At 40.8% G+C, this 19,466-nt stretch overlaps 1 protein-coding gene across 2 annotated transcripts in view; it reads right to left on the reverse strand.

The window, feature by feature from the left end:
* The window catches only part of NELL1 (neural EGFL like 1), a 1,045,701-nt gene that overhangs the window by 727,785 nt on the left and 298,450 nt on the right, over positions 1–19,466 (reverse strand). For both annotated transcript variants that reach the window (XM_058305642.2, XM_058305643.2), the window contains exons 10-11: positions 16,594–16,667; positions 9,384–9,483 (exon numbers count right to left, since the gene is read on the reverse strand). In XM_058305642.2, coding sequence (XP_058161625.1) covers positions 9,384–9,483; positions 16,594–16,667 — 174 coding nt within the window. The remainder of the gene's footprint in view (positions 1–9,383; positions 9,484–16,593; positions 16,668–19,466) is intronic.

Below are 19,466 nucleotides of genomic sequence, written 5' to 3' on the forward strand. Positions count from 1 at the left end.
GTTGTTTTTTGTAAAGGGTATTTATTTCGGGTAGGAGCTTACAGATGCCAGGCCATAAAGCATAAGTTACTTCCCTCACTAAAGTCCATTTTCACATGTTGGAGCAAGATGGCTGCCGACAGCAGCAAGGGTTCAGGCTTCCTGGGTTCCTCTGGGCTCAGTGCCTCTATTTTCTCCACAAGGACAGCTGTAGGCTATGAGGCTCCCTTGGCTTTGCCTCTCTCCATAAGGTCAGCTATAGACTATCAGGTGAATGGCTGTCTCTTTCCCCAGGGCTCTAGCTTAAGACTTCAGTATCAAATTCCAACATCAAAACTCCAACATTAAGAACCCTCAGTTCTGTCCTTTGCCATGCCTTTTATCTGTGTGTCCCCACCCACCAAAGGGTGGGGACTCAATGCCCTAATGACGTGGCCCAATCAAAGTCCTAAACATAACTCAGTCACACCCAGGTACAGACCAGATTACAAACATAATCCAGTATTTATTTTTGGAATTCATAACCATATCAAACTGCTACAGGGTCTATATTTGATTTATTTCTCTCAACTGAGTCCTTCCCATAGAAGTAAAGTTGCATGGATAGATAGCTTATAGACAGATGGACAAATGGACAAGTAGGAGTATAGATGGACAAATGAATGAATGACTGAATCAATGAGTGAATCTATAGTGGCATGCAATGCTCCCTTCTAAACCAACCAGATGGCATCATTGGGGCTGGTTTGCTGATCACCGTTTTTCCTTCTCCAAATAGTTTTATTGAAGTACAATTTACATATACATGTATGTATATATATATACATACATATATAACATGTATGTAAGTATAGATATATACAGTATGTATGTTAAGTATAGATATATACAGAACCCATGGTTAGGTATACAATTCAATGATTTTTAGTAGATTACATAGTTGTGCAACTATCACTATAATTTCATTTTAGACCAATTTCATAATCTCAGCTGGACATCATCATGTTTTAAAAGCAACCCTCAATGTCTCAGATGGCCGCCAAGTCATAAACCCTCAATTAATGACCCACATTTCATGATCTTCGTAAGGGCTCTGTCTTTCTTATCTGATATGTCTGAACAGCATGACATTTAAGATGCAGATGCTTCCCTTCCTGGATATTTGTCTTCTCTTGCTGCCCAGTCTCTTCCCTCAAATCCTCCAGATAGACCTCGGCACTGATTTTTCTTTGGCTGCTTATTATTAACGCAATCTGATGCATGAGTTGCAGCAAAGTCGCCCTTTTTTAAAGCAATTTCTTTTTCATTTTTTACAGAATAGAAGCTGTGACATTATAGAACACACACAGATAAATAAGCCTCCTAATATTTATATTCTTTTACTTGACTATTTTTAATTTGTGACTCTAGAGTCTTTAGAATCATTCACTTATATTTAGAAGCACACAATGATGTCTTTTAACTATGACTGGCACAATACAGAAACACCTTAATTATAAAAGCTGCTATTTATTAAGTTCTTCCAACATGCTAGAGACATAGTGCTAACCATGTTACATACATTGCTTCATTAAAACCTCACAAAAACCCCTGAAACATTACTTTCTACAGATTAGTAAAATGTGGCTGAGGCTTTAGTAATTTACCCAAGGTAAAACACAGCCAGTAAGTGGCAGAATCATGTCCTTGCTAGGACCACTAAGAAAACACTTCCTCTGAGATTTAAATATCTGGGACCATAAATGGCTATTAATGATTTTTTTCTTGTAGATGTCCTTGGAGCTCAACCCTTCCAGGTCCTGTAGTTTTTTAAAAAATAAGTTCATTTAGGACCCAATTGCAGGTTTTGTATCCTGTTTTTAGCAGAAATTGAGTCTGGTCCAACAATTGTGCCCAATCATTTCCGACCTCTGGTGGAGAAGATCCACCCTTCTCCAGAGGCATGAATGAGGGCCACAGCCCTCTCCAAGAGAACTGGAAGCAACACAGTCTTCAGTGTCAAGCATGCCCCACTTTACATATTTTATGCCATTAAAGCCAGTAGCCCCCTTGACTTTCCATTTGGATGTCCTCATAGACATCTCAAAGCTCACCTGGACAAACAGAACTCTTGAGGTTACCTCCCAAATCCACATTCCCCAGATTCTCCATATCCACCTGAAGCATCTTTATCCACCCAAACCAGAAAACCAGGAGTCCTCTTTCCCCTCACTCTGCACCAGTTGGTTCTCCCCAAGTCGTGTTCATTTCATTTCATAAATATCTCTTGAATCTTATCTATTTCTCTTCTACTCCACAAGAAAAGCCCATCCTACTCCAAACGACAATCATCTCTCAAATGAACATCACCTCATTTGCCTTCCTGCTTCCCATCTTGTCTGCCTCTAATACATTTTCTACACGAATGAGTCCTTTGAAACATTAAATCATGTCACTCTCCACTTACAAATCCCTCCAGGACTTCCCATTTTCCTTACGAAAAAATACAAAGTCCTTAATTTTGGCTTAAAGCAACAGGCAAGGCCCCTTCTGTCACTTATTCTCTGCCCTCTAACCACATGGCTTTTCTTTTAATTCTCCCAGTATGCCAATCTCTTTCCTGATTTGGGGTCTTTATAAATGTGTTCCACCTACTTAGAACAATATTACCCATCCCTGCCAGGCTAATTTCTACTCTCCCAACTAAATGTCAAGCTACACAGAGAAGCCTTCCTTGCCCCTCCCCCTCCATCTAAATTAAGCCTCCTGTTATTCTCTCACATACTACATTTTCTTTTCCTTCAAAGCAATTATCACAACTAGTGATTATGTGTTTATTTTTGTCTTTATTTGTTGAATGTCTATCTCCCCACTAGAGGCTCAGTTCTACAAGAGAAAGGATGGTATAAATGTATTTACTCTGTGCTTAAGACAATATCCAGAACATGAGAGGAACTCAGTATATATTTGCTGACTTAATGATTAATCCTCATCAGGTGAGGAGTGAAATATTGATATAAACCCAATTTTAATTCCAAAATCCAATCTCTCTCAACCACTCCCAAACTTTCCAGTCATGATTTTAATCATCAAAGGGCATTCAAGAAACAATGACCCTGGCCTGAGGAGAACCAGTACTCCATCATCCATTAATGCAAAATTTCTAGTCCATGAAATGCCTTGACCCTTGCCAAAAAAAAAACATTCTTTCTCTAAGGAACATTCTGTGATTACTCTCTGATTGAAGACTTAAAGTTGGCAGATAAATAGCCTGTCTCACAACAGAAAACCACCCATGTTTGAAGCACCAAGATGAGTAAGACCCCCTTGGAGCTCAAAATCAAGAGGGAAACAGGAACAGACACTCCAACACAGACACATAACCTGCTGAAAGGAGGCTCCAGACTTTACTCAGGCCACCTCCTTAATTTTGGTTCCTAGGATAGATGCCATTCAGTCATTCATCCAACAAATATTTATTAAGCACCTACCATGTGCCCAGGCAATTCTCCAGCAGGGACAACTACTTTGAGCATAACAAGGGAAAAGGAAAGGTGTTCCAAGAATGTATCACAGAGAAGGGTCCTGACATAAGGTATTAAAGAGGAGACTTGAAGGATGAATTTAGTTGGACAAAGAGTTGGATTTCCAGACAAAGGGAGCAGCATGCATGTTTCCATGCCATGTTCAAAGAAATTAATGAAGAAACATAAATGTGGGGTGATACTCTTTCTCCCCTGGTTGGGAGCAGTCTGGAATTTGGACTCCCCAGCAGCAGCTCCATATCCAAAATTTTGTTGCCAGTGGAAGCAACAATAGCACCAGCAAAGACAATTTGCTTTCTTTAAATTCATTGCTCTACTCTATTATAATGAGGTCCTCCACACTGCTGCTCTTCAGATACCAATCTGTCCCCTTTACAATTAACACTGGCAAGACCATATACCCATTTCAGCTTTACCTGTGACTCCTACAGTCAATGTTGGACATCTTTATGATTTACCTACTATGACTTCTTTCAGAAAAAGGAGTAAACAGGTCACTTGCCCATGGGCAGGACTTAATTTCTCTAGGACCAACAGACGTACTATAAAAGAACTAAAGAGTTCTGGGTCCTTGAGGAGCCAAAACATTCCTGTGGTTTCATGTGTACAGTGGGTTGCACCACAGGAATGATGTTTAGAGCCTGAGCTCCAGATGCTCAAAGGTAATGTCTTAGAAAACAACTGATTTCTTCTAAAATAGTCAACAGCAGAAGGGCCTTCCTGTCTGATGCAGTCCAGTGTTCATCTCTGGTCCTCTCTCTGGAGGCAACATGCCTCATTCAAGATGCTTCATAGACCCCGATCCACTGTGGCTCTTTCAGGGACACAGACTTCATATACTCCCTGAGATGCACTCTCCCTTCAAACATCCTTTTCCATCCTTCAAGGTTGAAGTTGCAGCCTTGTCTTTCCATTCCACTTTAGCCCATAGCTGCAGAGACTTATTTTTCCGCACTTGACCCGATCCCATCTAACAACATGCAAAAGATCTGGCCTATCTACAAACTACCAGTTCCTCTATTTAGGTACTAGCTTACATTTTCATTAAAGGCCCCCTTTCCAGGCTTCTTTCATCTCAAATACCCTGAAATCATCTCTCTAAACCATTTCATTTACAAATCCACCTAAAATGTTGAGAAAGACTGAAAATTTTTTGTGTGATACCAAGACTCTTTTGGAGGATTTAATTGAAGGGCATAAAATCTTAAATAGTGCAAATAATATCAACTAACTTCAGTCCACGCCAGATGAAAAGGCAAGTGAGCATGAATTAAAATTACAGATAAACATACTGGGAACAGATGTCAGAAAGAACTTTTTTCCCAACACTGAAAGTCATAAATATGCAACAAAACCCTCCAAATTTATTGACAACATTGAAGATACAATTAGAATTAGTTATAAGAGGGATAAAGCCCTGAGGAGTATGTCAAGAATTCTGGGATGGGCCAAATGATTGGCATGATTTCCTGGAGCAGTCCTGAGAATACCTGGTAAGGTTGTTGGCTAACCGCCCTTCTCCCCTTTTAACTGAGAACACCAGGTTCTCGAACAATCTTTCTGCTGCAGGTACATGCACGCTTTTATTGCTTCTTTCCGGGCAGGAGTATGGATGTCACTCTGGTGTGCATTCCCTCTCTTCTACCTCATGGCCTCACACTTGAAATGAACAAGCTCCTGATATAGTTATTACCCCAAGGTAATGATAAGCATAAACAAATTTCATTCTGCTGACACCAGTTCTCTTGAGAAGTCAGAGAAGCGGCAGTAATGAAGACTGTTCTGGGTGGTGCCACTGGTAGCTGAGACCTTGGGCCCCAGCTACTGCAAAGCAGCCTCTCCCTGCCAATGTCCATCACCTCTATTTCTTTTGCATGTGTCTTACCTAATTGTTTGTAGTTCTTTCCTGCACCAATGGTCATGTGAGTTCAATCACTGTTCAGCTGAATCACCTTCATTCCTCTCTAAAGGGCAGAGGGGGTAGTTACAGCATTTGGCATAACCCAGGATTACGGTGAAAAGAAATTGGCTTCATAATCAAGTGTGAATCCTACTTGGAGAAACTGAGCAAAATGGATTTAATGTTATTTTTTTTTCTTTTTTTAAAGATTTATTTATTTATTTATTTCTCTTCCCACCCCACCCCCCAATTGTCTGTTCTCTGTGTCTATTTGCTGTGTCTTCTTTGTCCACTTCTGTTTTTATCAGCAGCAAGGGAATCTGCGTTTCTTTTGTTGCGTCATCTTGTTGTGTCAGCTCTCCATGTGTGCGGCCCCATTCCGAGGCAGGCTGCACTTTCTTTCACGCTGGGCGGCTATCCTTATGGGGCGCATTCCTTGCGCATGGGGCTCCCCTAATGTGGGGTACACCCCTGCGTGGCACGGCACTCCTTGTGCGCATCAGCACTGCACATGGGCCAGTTCCACACGGGTCAAGGAGGCCCGGGATTTGAACCGTGGACCTCCCATGTGGTAGACGGACACCCTAACCACTGGTCCAAGTCTGCTTCACTAATGTTATTTTCATATGCAAACTATATAGACCCTATCAGCTGGTACTGAAGATAATCCTATTTAAAGTTATTGACATCAGAATAACAAACTTTCTATGAGATAGGAATGAATCTCCACCCTTTCCTTGTGTCCTAAGTTTATAAAATCAATTCATAGAATATGGTGATTAAATAAAACATTATTTTTTTTAAAGTAGGAGAGCTTTACAGATATTATACAACCAGCCACTTGGAGTCAGAAAGTAAAAAGCACTCTAGCAGCTTTCTCACATTCCCAGTCTAAGCCTCTACAGATAGAGGGCTGATGAAAATAAACCTTGCAGAAGTTCAAATTCCCCAAGCAAGCATGACAAACATTTGGCTTACACTTCTGAGGAATAATGCTTTCATTCTTCAGGGATGATTTCCCTCACACTAATAACCTAATGCTCATAGTAAGACAAAGAGGGAAAATAAGTATGTTAATTGAAGGGACTTTGGTTAAAGTCTCAAAAGGCTACAGCCATTTCAGTTTTTTATAATCAATAACATCAGAGTGGCAGAATCCATACCACTGTATTCATCCTGGAAATACACATTTCAGCTCATCTAAGTCCAATAATTGTCCCTTTCTTTCTTCTCTGTTCACTTGCTGTCTGGCATTCCACAGACATTCTCAGTCCACAAAGCAAACTGCACAGGCTTTCCAAATGCAGGATAAAAATTACTTTACATAGAAATTGAGTGTTTTTCACCTTTTCATTACGTTCTGCTGTAGAGAGGGAAAAGGAGGAGAAGGTGAGAAGAACCGTATAATTTACCTTAGAAAAGGCCCCAACTCTTGTCAAAACAGTAATTGACAAACTCTCCTCCTATTTTAACACTCTATTTAGAAAACATGAACATGGAGAAAAGGTAAAAAACAAAAAAGAAGTCAGAGGGGAAAAGATTTCCCTCAGTATTGTGACTTCTAAGGATTATGTTATTTTTAAAGATTCTCTTGTAAAATAAATTGGAATTAGGAAATAAGGAGTAAAATTCCTGGAAAGCATCGTTCAAGACCATAGACCTTTGGGTTCTTCTGGACTGATTCTTTTGCCATAGATATAAAGAATACCCTGGTGCCTAGACAAATACATCTTTTGTTTTCTGATTGTCTATTTACAGGCGAAGCCCAGCATGTGGATGTGAGCTGGATGTTTGGGGCTTCTCTCTGCTATGGGTACCAGATAATAGCCCCCAGGGGAGTCAACAGCAAAGAAGGAGATAACAACAGCAGGTGGTACTGAAACAGGTCTTGGATAAAAATAATGCTTCCTGCATGTCTCCTATTCTACTCCTACTTCCTCCTGAAATGGGAGTAGACTAGGAGACACCCCAGAGAACCTCACACACCCAATGGTTTAATTTACTCCACCCCTTATAAGAAGTCCCTCCCCCCAACCCTATTTTTTCTAAAGACATATTCCAGTTATGGACAAAATGTGAAGTTGTCAAAAAGCATAAATAATTCTTACTCTCTCTCACCTCCCCATCCCTTCATGCACACATACCCACATATACACGTGAAAACCCATCACCTACCAAACAAAAGAGCTAGTGTCTTCCTAACCAAGAAGGAAACAGGTATGAAGAAGAAGGAGAGTCCTTAATTTCAATCTGTGAAGGAGCTTATACATGCCTCCCACTTCCCATGCAAATCTGAGTCAGAATTGATAAAAGCTACAAGTGTGCTAATAGTGGGAGCCCTCCATGAGACCACTTTTCAATGAGATGTCACAACCTTCTTTATCTTCACTGCTAAAGAAGGACATGGATTCTGGAGAGGAGCTAAAAGCAGTTGTGGCACCTGGTCTGTTGTAAATTCAGTCAGAGCAATGAAACTCTTGTATTTCTGTGGACCAGTCAATGATTCTGCCTGAATGAAACCATCAAATCAGAAAGGATTTATATAAACTAAGTCCCACTTGGCACCTCAACAAATAGCAAGTGATGGATTTTGAGTTAAGTTATAAGACCTACCTAACAAACCTATCAGTTACTAATAAATGCCTCCCTGTGAAAAGTCCACTCATTCTTAAGGGCTTTCTACAGCATTCCAGCTACAAATATGCTTGCAGCCCTGAAAGCAGACAAGTCAGGGCAGATACTCCGATAGTAAAATTAGTATGGCACTGATTCTAAGAGCCAGTTTTGGCTACTGAGGTTCTAATTTTTCCTTAGAAACTTATCAAAATATAGCTCTCTCAGGCCTACCTACAGAAACGGTATTCAGCCTAAGGTGGAAACAAACCAAGATGAAATATACAACATTTTTTTATACCAAAAGATGCTAGAGCAGGGGTCAGAAAATTATAAGCTGCCACCTGTTTTTTAAAGTTTTATTGGCACACAGCTATACCTATTCATTGACCTCATGCCTGTGCTGCCTGCCTTTGTGCTACAAATGGCAGCCTGAAGTGATTGTAGTAGAGACCTCCTAGCCCACAAATCCTAAAATATTTACTATGTGACCCTTCACAGAAAATATTTACTAGAGAAAAGATGGATAAAAGTAATATATGATATTCCCTGAGCTAAATCACTATGTTTTATATTCTCCTTATCTCTGGAAGCTTCAAAAGTAAACCACAAAAGATCTAACTCTGCGGGTATTTAAGAAGATGAGAAGTATCCATGATGGGTATCATCTTATATTGCTAGCTATGAGATTACTGGATTTGCTTTTTAAGATTTTGAATGAATTCTAGGTTCTCATATTCTATCTACTACTACCGGGGTAAGAAATTTTAGAGAGGAAGTGATATTTCATCTGGGGCTTGAAGAAATAAGAACAAATTTGGGGAAGGGAATTACAGGAAGAGGGAAAAACAATTTCTGCCCAAGAAATAATTGCCAAGTACATGTTACTTACTTGAATTTTTATCCCTTGCAAGAAGTAAAAATAAATGCATATAAGTCTAATTTGTAGGTAGGAATTCACCATAAATCATTTTCTGTCAGATGTGGGAATTGGCCCACAGAAGGGAATGAAAAGAAAGTTTCCCAATCCAACTCATGAGAAAAATATAATAACAATAGTGATCTTTATAAAAACCATTATAGGAACTATCATTTAGTGAACATTTATCAGTGTGGGTATGATTCTAAGTGCTTATGCATTATACCATTTAATCCTCACAGCAGTCCTATGAAATAGATATTATTATTATCCTCATTTTACAATTGAGGAAATTACGACAAAGAAAGGAAAATAGTATGTGCAAGTTCCTAAACAGTGAAACAGTTCTGAACGCATGTTCTCATCAGCACACAAGTCATTACACCCTCACCTAACCCACGGTCCCCAGCATCCCCACCTGAACACAACTCACCACCAAGTTGCTTACCTCTGCAAACACTGCAGCACTGATTCTCAGGAAGAATGTGATCCTTTTCTGAGCAGTTCAAAGGAGGACACATTTCTGTAATTTTTACTAGAACTCCTCCCTGGAAGCCAAATATTAGGGAAACAAAAAGATGTTGATATTTTTAGTCCATCATATAAACGTACAATGCTCATTGTTAATAGCCTGCAGTGATAATAACCCACAGTTATTAACAACACTCGCAGGAACTCCACTAATAATGACAAACATGCTAATTAAATTGATGCCACTCCTGGAAGAGAAGGCAAATTTCTTGTTTTATATCAAAAGAGTTTCAATTTCAACAAATGATTTTTGAGCATCTTCTGTATAGGAGAAAGGACGCTAGCAGTGGTGTGCTGATAGACTTTTCAACACTGCTCTTGGGCAGAAGAGCCCCAATTTGTAATTTTTATTGATTTCCATGATATAAATACTCCCACAATGACCAATTTTGAGCCACCAACATGAGGTCACTGAATGCAGAGGTGGAAAGAGTTATATGCAGTCAGCTTTAATAAGCTTATATGAGCCAGCTCAAGGACACACTGGATAAGCAGGCACTGTGAACTTAAAGATAAATAAGACGCCTTCCTCACCCTCTATAAGCTCGTAGGTTGGATGGATACATTTTTTTTAAAAAAACCTCTTAAATTAGAAACTATAATGCAGTACAGTAAGTGCTAAAATATGTGCTCTAACAAAGGTATTATAAAGTGTCATGGGAAAATGATTAATTCTGCACAGATGGGAACCAACGACAGAGAAAAGGCCACATTTGAGGGAACCTGAATGACAGAAAAAGAAGAGACCTCCCTGGCAGAGGAACCAGAGAAGAGCAAGAGTATGAATGAGCTGAAAGAGGGTCAGTTAGATGAGCACTAGATTCTTCCCTAGATACAAATAAAATCAATTATAATAAAATACTAAACATTCAGCAACTGAATCTTTTTTTAAGATTTATTTTTTTAATTTATTCCCCCCCCCCCCCCCCCACCGGTTGTCTGCTCTCTGTGTCTCTTTTTGTTGCATCGTCTTGCTGCGTCAGTTCTCCGTGTATGTGGCGCCCGCCACTCCTGGGCGGGCTGTGCTTTTTTTCAAGTGGGGCAGCTCTCCTTGCAGGGTACACTCCTTGCACATGGGGTTCCCCTACATGGGGACACCCCTGCATGGCATGGCACTCCTTGAGTGCATCAGAACTGAGCGTGGGCCAACTCACCACACCAGTCAGGAGGCCCAAGGTTTGAACACTGGACCTCGCATATGGTAGACAGATGCTCTATCAGTTAATTCAAATCTGCTTCCCATGAATCATTTTGACTTCACTTCACCTAAGAGCCTCTTTGTTGACAGTACCAGCATCTGTATTTAGTTTTACTCTGCATTTTAAAATTAATCCATTAATTACCAGAAAAAAGGTTTGACAGTCCTATTTAATCTAAAACATTTCATTTTTCTCTCCCATTCTTAAGGAGTTTTTAATTCAACCAAAAAGCAAGCTTGAGAGGAGTAAGTCTCATTTAAGGCCAAAAGGCCATCTGAACATAGATGGGAGAAGAAGATGGAGTTGAACAGCCAAGAAGGATGGAAGAGAGACTGAGTTTTCTATCTCCAATAGGCTCTAGCATTCCAGTGGTCCCACAGTTTTTTAGTTTGGCATTGTATCAGGTGCAACCATTCTCAAATATGAGCATAAACATAAATTTAAATGTCAAATATAATTTAATTTCCACCTATTCATCTTTTGGATTATTTATACCATAGTTTCCTTCCTCTACTTTCTCATAATTTTCAGTTCACGAAGTCCAGCCTCTAACATTCTTTGTCTTGTATTTTCTTCTTCCCTTTGCATTTCATTTCCCAATCTATTCCAGGGTACCTAAGCCTCTTACTTTTTGCCTTACTCTTTCTTAAACTGGCCCTAATATCTGAGAATTGGCCCTGCTATTCATTTTTGGCCCCCTTTTCAGCTACATTCCATTCTCAGCCCTCAATCCAAGCCATGATAGGTAACACCTAGCCAGTGTCCCTACCAGATGCGTCTTCATTTCTGCAACAGGGAATCAAACTAAAATCAATAAAAGTTAGGTAACCTTGACTGTCAGCAGCATAAACTAAATGTTAAATAATTTACCTTAACTACATCTAACACTATCCTTCAATATCATTATACTTATTCATGATCTACTGCCACTCAGGGTAAACAAGAGTGGCAGGTACTGTTGGTTGCCTTTTACCAGTTCTGTGTGCTCACCCCCTGGCTACTGCTTGCTTTTCTGCTAATGGCTAGACCTGCCATGTTCAGAGGGTTGCTTTTGGGCATTGGAGCCACCTTGCCAGTGCAGAGAGCCAGAAGTTACCTGGAAGTTCTACGCTCTCCACCCATGGTGCAAAGCCAAAAACTGGTGTGGGAGGTCCTCTGTCTCAAAAAAGTGACAATCTCTAGGGTGCTATTTATCTTCCAGAACACTTGGTGGTATCAGGTTACATCTGGACCTTTCACTTGAAATCATACCCTTGCTCGGCTTCTTCTCCTTCCCCATCCTGCATCCCTCCATGCCCTTACCCTTCTCTCCTGGGAACACTACCTTAATAAATCACTTGAAATGAAATTGTTAGGCTAAGTTTTGCTTCTTGGAGAACCCAAGCTACGATGATGGGAAATGTGTACTCATGCTATCAAAAATCAAATTGCTGAAAGGGATTCTCTCTAGGGGATGAAATTCTGGAGGGATTTTCATTTTCTTCCTAATACTTTTTTTCTCTATAGTCCAAATTTTCTATAATGATCATATATTTGCTTTAGTAAAAAAATATATAAAATGCTATAGAAGACCTTTTTAAAAAAAAAATCACTCATGAAAGGTTCTCCTTTTCATAAAAAGGGCTTGCTTTGACTGCTGATTAAATCACTCAACAATGCTAATCAACCTTTAACATACTAAACGATCATAATTACAAATGTTTGAATGGAGACACTTTTGCATAAATTTGAAAATAATATACACTCTGATTACAGCTGTGTAAGTGCCACCAAAATAATTTAGTCCAGCTACATAATTAGGCACAAAACTCTTTTTAACTCGATTTTCAAAACTATCTCTAGTAAGAAGTAACTAATGATTAACATTTCTAGGTCTTCCTGACTAGGATAGGTTATTTTATGACTCCTAGAGCTCTGTGTTGGTGGAAAAATACAATTCTTTCTCATTTAGAGTGACTATGTCTATGTCACTGGGCAAATATAAATACCTCCAAGGTCTTTACTAATGTTTGTGCTTCAACCTGAATTTCTAAAAATATATAAAATGTGTATCTTTAAGTCAAAATACTATTGCTGGCCCAAAGAAATGTTGCAGAGCAGCAATAATTGAGCAAAATTAAATAAGAATTCCAGGAGAGTTCATTCATCTTGATTTTTAATAAAATAACATGTTAACTTCTGGAAACACCTGGTAAAAATATTTGAAACGAAAGTTTGTTTCTTATATAATTAGTGTTGCTGAAGCTTTCAAATCAGTCCAAATAAATGAAAATGGATGGGATCCCCAGGCAGCTTTTTGTCACCTGGGGTTCCTTATATTAAATATGAACCACAAAATAGAGAAAATTGCTTGACTAAATATTTCCTTGATTCTCCCAAAGACAATACATACTTAGTACCATTTGAGATGCAGGGGAGAGAAGTCAGTTCATTACATGAAGCAGACACCACAGGACGTTAGGACTTAACTCGAGAAAAGCTGCTTGGGAGAAAGCTGAGGTCCCCTCATCCTATACCCACCGCTTTCCTTCCTGACAACATCTTTGTGTGTGTCCCAAAGTTCTTCTATGCCTTCTATAAATGCTACCCTTTATCAAAGAAATCAATAGGCCATAGCCTGACCAATTTGGTTTTCTCAGGTAGCCTGAAAAGTGATTATTCAATTCTTCTGAATGTATCCTTCCAAAACACAGAAATGAGAAGTATTACCAAATAAGTTTAACATTATCAGGAGCAGCGGCAGAGAGAAAGGGGTGAGGCAGAGGGCCTGACCACATGGGTTCAGTTCCCACTCACTTATTAGCTATGCCCCAACTTCTTTCTAAATTGTGAAATCCAAACAAAATGAACACAAATGAGTCTAAGGAAGTAAGCACCAAAAATGTGCCCGCAACAGTGGTGAGTACTAGCCACAAAGTTGGCATTTAAATCCATATCCATATCTCCTGAGGGCCCCTTTGGTGTCCACCTCGAACCTCTCTGATAACAGATAACCGAGTCATAAGACCCTTGCCAGAGACACCCACTGTATCAAGCACTGTACTAAGTTCTTCACATGCTTTATCCCACTGAATCCCACAACATCCCTAGGAGGTAACGTGCCAGCCCCACGCTATGGACCATCCCACCAACAAGCTTGCCTTGTTGGCCCCAAGATGGTGAAGTCCTCACTGTCACACTGTCACTGGCTGTGCCCACACAAAGGAGCTGATACACACAGCATCCATTGACCTAGAAAGACCACGCACCTGTACACCCACCAGACTGGCCCCAGGAAAACTCTGGCTTTCTCAATGGGTAGCACAATCTGGAAGTTCAGGAGAGTTAACACCTGGGACAGACTATGGCCGAAGAGAGCCAGGAGCCAGGAAGGAGTCTTTCCTCCCAACCACGACCTACTCTGAAAGGCAGTGGTCTGTGCAGTCTCTCTGCAGATGTCCCACAAAACCAGCTCCGTTTTGCCGTAGAGCTGCAGCTGCTCTGTAATGCACCACCTTGTATTTGCTCTCACCCCTTTCCTACTTCACTTCACTCTGCCTCTCCCTCTTGTGTCCCTAGGGCTGCCCTTCCCACCGCCACCAAGAAATAAATAATCAAAGCACCAATAAAAAAGCATTTGCCTCAGGCTCTGTTATCTAGGGAACCTGGATTAGACAGGCAAGCAGCATTATTATTTTGCTCAAACGCTAAGCAGCTAATGCAGAGGGGTGTTTGCCTAGGCCACTCAACAAAAGGCACTGGAGAAAACATGCTCTTGTTACAGTCGGCCTCATCCATATTCCTCTAGGACAAACGTTTATGCTTCTGACTGTCATTACTTACTTTGCAGAGGATGAGGTGGGGGAAGGGAAAAAAGCATGCAAGAAGTAAGGACTCTCACTTCGACCTCATAATGTAAACTGATATTCTCCAACACTCCTCACTGGAACCCCATGGAGGAAAAGAATACAAAGTTCTCTGAACTTCAGTAACAAACCCAGGACTACAGAGCTTGAGATTTTAAGCACAATACATTTTAAGGGAAACTGGGCTCACCCTCTTCTTCTCCAGAGGGCAGAAGTAAGGCCACAGGGTGGAAGTTGCAAGGAGGTGGATTTTCATCCAATTAAAGGAATTCTCTGACTATTAACATTTTCTAGTTATGGAATGAACTATCTTGTGGGTTAATAAATTCCCCATCATAGTATAGGGGAAAGGGAGAGTAGTTGGAGGATGAGGGTGGTTTCAAGTAGAAAATGTTATCACAAAGTCTTATGGTAGTTGGTCTCCCAAGATGCTATGCCCCTCTACCTTGGAGGATGAACTGGGTCTCCTAGTATTGATGCCTTTGTGTCATTCCCCTCTAGGTTGAGTCTGGACTGGCCTGTCTAACTAATAAACTAGGTTATAGTAGGTTGTTCTTACCCTGAACAACCACAGGTTGGACACGTGACTGAAGTTTTGCCAATCATATGCCCTCTCCCCAGACTTCAAAATCTCTTATAAGTAACTCAAGGACAGTAGAAATGGTTGGAAGTCCTTCCTCACAGCAGAGATGTGCTTGCCAGACCCTTCTCCCTACTACACTGTGGCTATGGTTGCTGCTTCCTAACTTCTAGGACTCTCTGGTCCCTACCTAATCCTAAGCCTGGTCCTCAGGCCTTTTGGGATCCTGTGGGTCCCCCAAAATCCTTCTGATAAAACCAATTTTGCCTAAGTTAGCCAGAGAAGGCTTCTTTTGCTTATAACCAAAAATACAAACTAGAACTCTTGTCACCACCCCAGTAACCTGGACATCCATTGCCTGAGCTCTTTCCCCCAATCATGATACCGTCCCCTAAATCCAATCACCCTTCAAGTCCCTTTAATTATACTTTCTAAATGGTTCTCAAGTCTCTTTTTTTAAAAAAAGATTTTAGTTATTTATTTTTCCCCCTTCTCTCCCTCCCGCCCTGCTATTTGTGCGGTCTGTGTTGTCTTCTCTTCTCATTTTCTCTCCTCTAGGATTCACAAGGATTTAATCCTGAAGACCCCTGATGTGGAGAAAGGTTCCCTGTCAATTGCTCCATCTCAGTTTCTAGTCTCTGCTGCACTTCACCTTGACCCTCCCCTTGTCTCTCTTTTGATTCATCATTGTCTTGCTGCGTGATTCACTTGCACAGGCACTGGCTTACCACACGGGCACTCATGTGGGCTCTGGCTAGCCATGTGGGCAGGCTTTCTCTTCTTTTTTTTTTTCACCAGGAGGCCCCAGGGATCGAACCTGGGTCCTCCCATATGGTAGGTGAAAGCTCTATCACTTGAGCCATATCCACTTCCCTCAAATCTCTTTTTGTCTTTATTCTCCCTTGTCATTGCCTTAGGTCAGGACTTGATAATTTCTTCCCTAAAATTATTAAAATTGACTTTCAGCCTCTCCTCTAGTGCTCCTCCAATAATCCCCTTACTGCAATCATAGTGACCTTTGAAAATGCAAAACTGATCATGACTTACACACCCTCATCATGAGACCCTTCAAATGGCCCCCCATCCCGATTAAGATTAAGTTTGAACTAGATCCTTTCTCAACTGTCTTGTCTATCATCCCAGCTTCATCTCTCATCTTTTCCCAACATATATTTTGCAACTTCACCCAAACAAGGTTTTTTGCATTTCCCTAAATAAGACCTGCCCCATATTAACTGTTGGCTCTCTGCCCACTCACACCTTCCCCTTTAGCTATTCTTAAGGTTTACTGATCCAGAGTTGGCCAAAGAACTAGCCACACAATAGCAGTAGCTGCCTCCCCATCTTAGATTCCAGCCCACCACAAAGATCCCTGCCCCTCAAAACCCCACCCACAAAAAACATACTAGTATCAGGCTAATACACCCTACTCAGACCCCTATCTAATGCTCACATATTTGTTCCTTCCCAAAAAGTGATGGAGATCATAAGATTAAAACTTACTCGGCATTCCTGACAACTCTTGGTTAAAATCCGCTGGCCTTCTGCAAGGACTTTTCCTCCATAGATACATTTTGCTATTAAAAAAAAAAAAACAGAAAAATGAATCAGACAGTCATGCCATGCAACAAAATGACCTCAGAGGTGCCATCTACCTCCAGCAGACTGAAAGGAACCAGAGCATCTCTGATTCTAAGCAATATAAATCTTTCTGTGCAGACTGAACATAGGACTAAGAGAGGGGATAACCCTTGAATCCCCCACTCAGGCTGTCATGTTGATTGTGTTCACTGTGAGTCCTTCATGCCTTGGACATACAATTAATGAAATGTTGCAGTTCCCAAATAAACTAGGGAATGAATTGATGAGGTATGAAAGGTAAGTTAAAATAAAGAGCAATAGGTGCCATCACCATGAAGTACAACAGCAGTAGCTTTGATTCAGATCCTCTAGCCATTAAACAAGACTATGTAAAAGGGGATTCATATATGTTCCATTTGTCAGAACTCAGCTGCACTGGAAAAGGATGCTGTTTTTCCCTTGTGGACATGAGAAGTAGGTAGTTAGCGTACATGTACCTGAGAAGCTTAGGGACAACTGAAATAAAAGTCAATTCAGTCAACTTTTAGATCAATGCACTCAAGAGACTACCTTTGGAAAAGTCAGCTTAAGAGGCTAACAGTGGGAGTGGAGGGAGGCCATGTGGAAAAGTTTAGAGAGAAGAATAAGTGGAGCTCCCACTACTCAACTTAGAGTCCACTAGAACTCGGTCCATGACTCAACTTGCTGACCTACTTTTAGGCAAGTGCTTAAGCATGTCAATTTGATATGACCCTACTGTGACTCCACCAAATTCTCCAGCCACATCAACAGTAACAAGTAATCAAAGGTTTGATTGCTCCCTATCCTATCCAGATGAGGATATTCTAGCCCCAGCTCTCAGGAGAGGTAGAAGAGAAGACAAGCAATCTAAGAGATCTCTACCACTAACTCACTTTTGGTCTTATTAAAAAAAAAAAACAAAAAAAACTACCTCCCTTCTCAAAGCCTCCATTTCTGTAACTGTTAAAAATGGGTTGATTAAATTTAGTAGTTTCCTAGTTCTTCAATATTCAGATTCTAGAGCCATGGAATGTTCAAGCGTACAGGAACCTTAGCAATCAGCTGGCCCAAATCCCTATTTTTAGCCAGAGGAGGAAAGCCAGGGACACTGATTTGCTTATCTTCACACTCCTGTGGCAGATGCTGTGGCACACTCAGACACCACTCCATGGCCAAAGAGCACATTTCCGCAGCTGCTGGATGAGATGGCAACCAACAGCCCTCGGCTGAGTACCACTCTAGGACTTGATCTTGACTGAAGAGAGCTGCATTACCCAAGGTCAAGCCCTCTTCCTGGCAGCCCACATTCAATGATTGGTTGCTGAAGGGAGTTCAAAGTCCTGTCCACTATGTACCAACTGAGGATAACTTTGAAGGGCCATTTTAGCCCCAGAGCAACCTGTAGAAATGGCTTAGGTATTTGTTGTAATTGCATTGCAATTCAACTTCTCTCTCTGCCCAGTCTTGCTGCCTTCACTGCCCACCCCTCCCACAGGGATTAATCCTGAATCACTCCCTAATAAATGGCATGAAAATCTCCCTCTCACAGACTGCTTCCCCATAGAACCTGGCCTACAATTACCCCACACCTACCTCAAACCTGTTCCACTCCAGCATTGTCCTCTGAATGAATGGCCCCAGCAGCTACCCAAGCACCCATAGCCAGGGACCCTGGCATCCTTCTAACTTCTTTCTCTTAATCAATCCCACATCCAATCATATTCAAATCCTCAACGCTCCCTCTCTAAGTTTCCCCCAAGTCAACCTACTTTTCTCTATCCTCTGCCAGAACTACCTATTTTGCCTCCTATATTCTAGCCTCAGTCTTCTTCACTCCTTCCCTATACAGCAAAGTTGTTGTTTGTTTGTTTTTTTAATGCTTAAAATCATTGAGTCCCTACTACCCTTAAACAAAGTGCAAATTTCTAACCTTGAAATACACACCATTTATCTGGCTTCTCCTTTTCTCTCGAGGTTCAAACCACACTAATCCCTGAACTCTCTTCACCCCCAAAATACATTTCCATCTCCATATGTTTCAACCAAGCCCTCTCACTCACTTCTAGGATTTGCACATATTGTTTTCTTCACAAGAACACTCGGTCCCATCCTCCTTCCACTGGCAACCTCCCAACCCATATAGCCCTCAGTTTCTGTTTAGGCTTGTGCCCTCCAAGAAGTTATTCTTGACTTCTAAAACTGGCCTGTTGCCTTCACTTGGTTCTTTCTTTGTACTCTGAACCTAGCCCTAACAGAGCACATATCACTTTGTATCTTGATTGTCCATTTAATTACACATCACCCCTGCTAATTAAAACTTCCTTGAGGGCAGAAAACATCTTAATATTAGTAACAGTAAAGAGTTCTTTAATTAATTAACCTCTTGTTGGTAGCAAAATCCAATCAAATTTCCCGATTCCTGCATTATTCCTGTTATTCAATACAACTTCAAACATTAAAAGCACTTACCAAAGGTTTCAGAACAAAAACAGCAAGAATAGGGAAAATAGTGGAGAGTGAATACAGTTTTATAATTGATGCATTATGCCTCAATTTTTTAGATAATTCATTTGATCATGACCTAATAATGATGTGGATTGGATTCCCCAATTTACCTGCATGGGAAGACTGCACCTACAAGGGTCTAGGATTCTTGTGTAATAAACTCCCACACTCCCAAACACAGCTGCTGCCAATTTGGCAAGACTCACTTCAAAGTGACAGTGCTGCTAAATGTGCTGCTGTCAGATCTGCCATCTGCTCCTTAACCCAGG

This window comes from Dasypus novemcinctus, chromosome 10 (genome assembly GCF_030445035.2).
Source record: "Dasypus novemcinctus isolate mDasNov1 chromosome 10, mDasNov1.1.hap2, whole genome shotgun sequence".
NCBI classification, from domain to species: Eukaryota; Metazoa; Chordata; class Mammalia; order Cingulata; family Dasypodidae; genus Dasypus; species Dasypus novemcinctus.